General features: G+C 39.5%; 1 protein-coding gene across 1 annotated transcript in view; it reads left to right on the forward strand.

The window, feature by feature from the left end:
* Positions 1-4,279, forward strand: part of Dcaf1 (DDB1 and CUL4 associated factor 1) — a 42,020-nt gene that overhangs the window by 26,170 nt on the left and 11,571 nt on the right. Inside the window, exons 14-18 of the mRNA XM_029543388.1 lie at positions 352-585; positions 989-1,082; positions 1,883-1,987; positions 2,395-2,468; positions 2,929-3,030. Of these exons, the coding sequence (XP_029399248.1) occupies positions 352-585; positions 989-1,082; positions 1,883-1,987; positions 2,395-2,468; positions 2,929-3,030 (609 nt within the window). The remainder of the gene's footprint in view (positions 1-351; positions 586-988; positions 1,083-1,882; positions 1,988-2,394; positions 2,469-2,928; positions 3,031-4,279) is intronic.

Below are 4,279 nucleotides of genomic sequence, written 5' to 3' on the forward strand. Positions count from 1 at the left end.
CTCTGTGTAGCCCTGGCTGTCCTGGAACTCACTTTGTAGACCAGGCTGGCCTCAAACTCAGAAATCTGCCTGCCTCTGCCTCCTGAGTGCTGGGGTTAAAGGCGTGTGCCACCACGCCCGGCTTGTTATTTAAATTCTTAATGTGGGTTGAGTTTTCCAAGCTCAGCTGGGCACTGGAGTGAGTACCTAACCTTTCCTCAGATAGTGTGCTATCCAGCATTTCAGTGGTGCATGGTAGGGCTTTTGTAATTGAGGTTTGAGAATGTGGAAAGGTATCTCACAGTCTCTCTTTAAACCTGTCACTGTGTAAATTGGTCTGATTTTTTTCTTCCTGCCCCTTCTTCTCTAAAGATTTATGATATTCAGACTGGCAACAAGCTGTTGACTCTGTTTAACCCAGATCTTGCCAACAACTACAAGAGGAACTGTGCCACCTTTAATCCTACAGATGATCTTGTCTTAAATGATGGCGTCCTCTGGGATGTCCGCTCTGCACAGGCCATCCACAAGTTTGACAAGTTCAACATGAATATCAGTGGTGTTTTCCATCCAAATGGGCTGGAAGTCATCATCAATACAGAGATTGTATCCTTTACACTCATGTCTGACTTTCCAAGGGTTACTTGATTTGTTAGCAGAAATATTTCAGTACTGCTTCTCTTTAGTCCTGTAGAAATCAGTTGCTAGCATGAGGAGAATTGATGTACCATTGGGAATTGGGAGGAAGAGAGCTCATGTAGTATTTATGTCTGTGGGGTTCTTTGCAGGTATAGCAATCAGTAGTACATGTTGGCATTTAAACTATCAGTATCTACTAGGAAGAAAAAGAAGTAATAATTGAGAGTTTCCATGAGGGTAGAGAAGAACCTTTGTGGGTTGAGGGGATGCAGTGCAGAGTGCTTGCCAAGTATGGGTCACTGTTACCCTCGTAAAACAAGATCTCTCAATGTCTGTATAAAGTAGTTTCCCTTAATGACACCCCTCCTAGTGGGACCTTCGGACTTTCCATCTTTTACACACTGTTCCTGCTCTGGATCAATGCCGTGTGGTGTTTAACCACACTGGGACAGTGATGTATGGAGGTAATAAGCATTGTCCTTCATTCTCTTTACCCTGTCCTACACTGACACTTACTTGGTATTACACTTCTAGAAGTTTTCACTTGTGAAAAAATTGAAAATTAAAGAAAAACAAAAACAAATGGTGACAAAAGATGAACATTTTGTTGATTTAGGATAAAAGGCTACTAATTTTGTTTGTTTGTTTGTTTGTTTGAGATAGTCTCAGGTAGCTTAGATCTTGAATTTGAATTATTTATTTTTAAGTTTAGTATATCTTTGAGTTTTCCCGAATGTATGTATGTATGTATGTATGTATGTATGTATGTATGTATATCATGTACATGCAGTGCCCACGGAGGCCCTGGTGCCTATCCTTTAGGATTGGAGTTAGTTACACACAGTTATGAGCTGCCATGTGAGTTCTAGGAATCGAATCCTGGTCCTCAGGAAGAGCAGCTGGTGCTCTTAACTGATGAGCCATCTCTCTAGCTCCTAAGGCTACTAATTTTTAACACACGAAATTTGTTCAGAAAGAAATTTTATGCTGTAATTTCCACATTGTTATCTTAAAAACCATTGTATTTGTTTCCTTGGGATATTATAAAACTTCAGCCACAATATTTATTGAGAGATTGAAGATACTGTTTGCTGCAGTGAGTTGGGTATGTAATGAGGATAACTAGAAGAACTAACAAATGCAGAGTAAATTTGGAAGGATACTCACTGAAGTATTGATTGACCTTTGTAGTTTCCTCATTTGTGAATCAGTAGTGTTTCTGATTCTTAGTCAAGTTTCACTCTTCTGTCTCCCCTGTAATTAGCAATGCTGCAGGCAGATGATGAAGATGACTTACTGGAAGAGAGGATGAAAAGCCCTTTTGGGTCATCCTTTCGAACATTCAATGCAACTGATTATAAACCTATAGGTAAGACTGAAAAGGGCAGATGGCTGATCATTGTTTCGTCATGTTCTTATATCCTTCCTTAATATCCTCCATTTTTCTAGTAGGACTTCTTATTGACAAGTACAGAAGCTATAGAAATATCTATGATTATTGACCCTTAAATATATATATTTTTAAGTTGGTTGTATGTATGTGTCTGTATATAGGTATGCTCATGTGAATGCAGGTGCCCACATAGGCATCAGATCCCCTAGAATTGGTTACAGGTGGTGCTGAGAACTGAACTTGGGTCCTCTTCAAGGATGCCCTCTTAAGTGCTTAACAGTCTATCGAGTCCCTAATATGGGCCTGGGATTAATTCCTGTAAACAAAAACGGGTTTTTAGGTCACAGGACTAATTTAATTTTCAGTCATGTTCTATTTTTCAGCAACTATTGATGTGAAACGAAACATCTTTGACCTGTGCACAGACACCAAAGACTGTTATCTTGCTGTCATTGAGGTAAGGGAGGCTTACAGAGACTTTCTTCTTTTGTTTTGGTATTTTATCTGATACCAAGGCATTTTAAAGTAAGTAATATTCTTGATGATAGATTATTGATACTCAATTGATAGGGGTTGGGATATGTGTAGTCCAAGAGAAACAATGAGAAAAATCCATAAATTCCCAGCTCTTGGACTCAAGTTGCTTTTCCTCCCTCTGAGGAGTCTTTGTCTCATCAGAGTAAGATAAACTTGCTCCAGTGGTGCAGTGGCTTCTCCTTTGCTTATAGGTACCACTGTCTAAACTTACTCTCCTTTTTTCCCCATTCTGTTCTAGGCATAACGTTTTGCGTCAGCCAAGTAATTTTGGTAGTGGAAACTTTTGTTAGTTATAGAGTCAAGGAAAAGGTCAATAGTCAGCTATAGTGTGGATGTGGCCTCTGACCACTGCTTATTTAAGAATGGTTGTTCCATTCCAGAATCAAGGCAGCATGGATGCACTGAATATGGACACAGTATGCAGGCTTTATGAAGTGGGTAGGCAGCGTCTGGCAGAGGATGAGGATGAAGAGGAGGACCAGGTCAGTGATGTTTGAATTTTCTGTTAAAGCTTTGAGAAGCCTGTGCTCTGCTTTTTGTTGGAGGGGATTTTTAAGATAATTCTCCATGTTGCCATATTTGGAAATCCTGTTAATATGTCTGAAACTTACAGAAAGTGAAATTTTTTTAATACAGAACCTTTTTTTTTTTGAAAATGGATGTATTATGACACTTATTTTTATTAAAGAATTTTAAAACAAAAAGGAGATAGGGAAACTACTCTGTCATCAGTACAAGGTTTTAAACAAGCAGAGTATGATAGTGCACACCCACTATCTTAGTACTCAGGATGCCCAGGTGGAAGCCTTGTAAGTTTGAGGCTAGCCTACTCAGCACAATGAGTATTTCAAGGCCAGCCTAAGCCTGGTGAGACCATATATCAAAAGCACAAATCTCACACCAGAATGGTAACAGTAACAACAAAAAAATTACCACCCAATGACCCATGTTCCATTTATAAGGTACAGTCTATCAATCTCTGATTTTAGTTCCATGCTTGTTATAGTGTCCGTTTGGGGCTTCAAGATAAGCAGCTCCCGTAGGGCCAGCACGATGGCTCATTGGTTAAAATTGCTTGCTGTCAAGTCTGATGATCTGAAATCAGTTCCCTGGACTCAAATGGAAAAAGGAGAAAACCAATTTTTCTAAGTTGTCTAAGTCCTCTAACCTCCACATGTGTACTGTGGCATACACTCCCATGTGAACAATGATAACAGAAAAGATGAGCAGCTCTCATATTCCAGTGTTATTGTCATCCAGACAGTCACTCCTGCTGGAGAGGGGATGAACAGGTAAAGATCATTTTGATGATTTTGAGAAATTTAAGCATAATATGACCTGTTTGTGTTATACTTATGTCCCACAGTGTTAGCCTTGCCCTTCTCACAAGGCGGGTTTATACTGTGGATGCCTGTTGTGTTGGGTCAGTTCTGAAGAGCATCCCAGACTGAAGAGCAGCAGCAGCTTTTCCTGATGCTAACTCACTGCATTCTTAGCACATCCTCTCTAGTCCACTTCCTCTGTCCTAGTGTTCAGAGTGTTTACTGCAGAGCTGATAGAGTGGAAATCCCAGGACTAGTGTTGGACTTCCTCTCACCTGGAGCTATGACTTTAAGGTCCTTGGGTGAGATGTGGCAGAAGATGAGAACTGTGCTCTCTCTAGTTGTAGTTTTTTTTTTTTTTTTTTTTTTTTTTTTTTTTTTTTTTTTTTTTTTTTTTTTTTTTTTTTTT

This window comes from Mus pahari, chromosome 10 (genome assembly GCF_900095145.1).
Source record: "Mus pahari chromosome 10, PAHARI_EIJ_v1.1, whole genome shotgun sequence".
In the NCBI taxonomy this organism is placed as follows: Eukaryota; Metazoa; Chordata; class Mammalia; order Rodentia; family Muridae; genus Mus; species Mus pahari.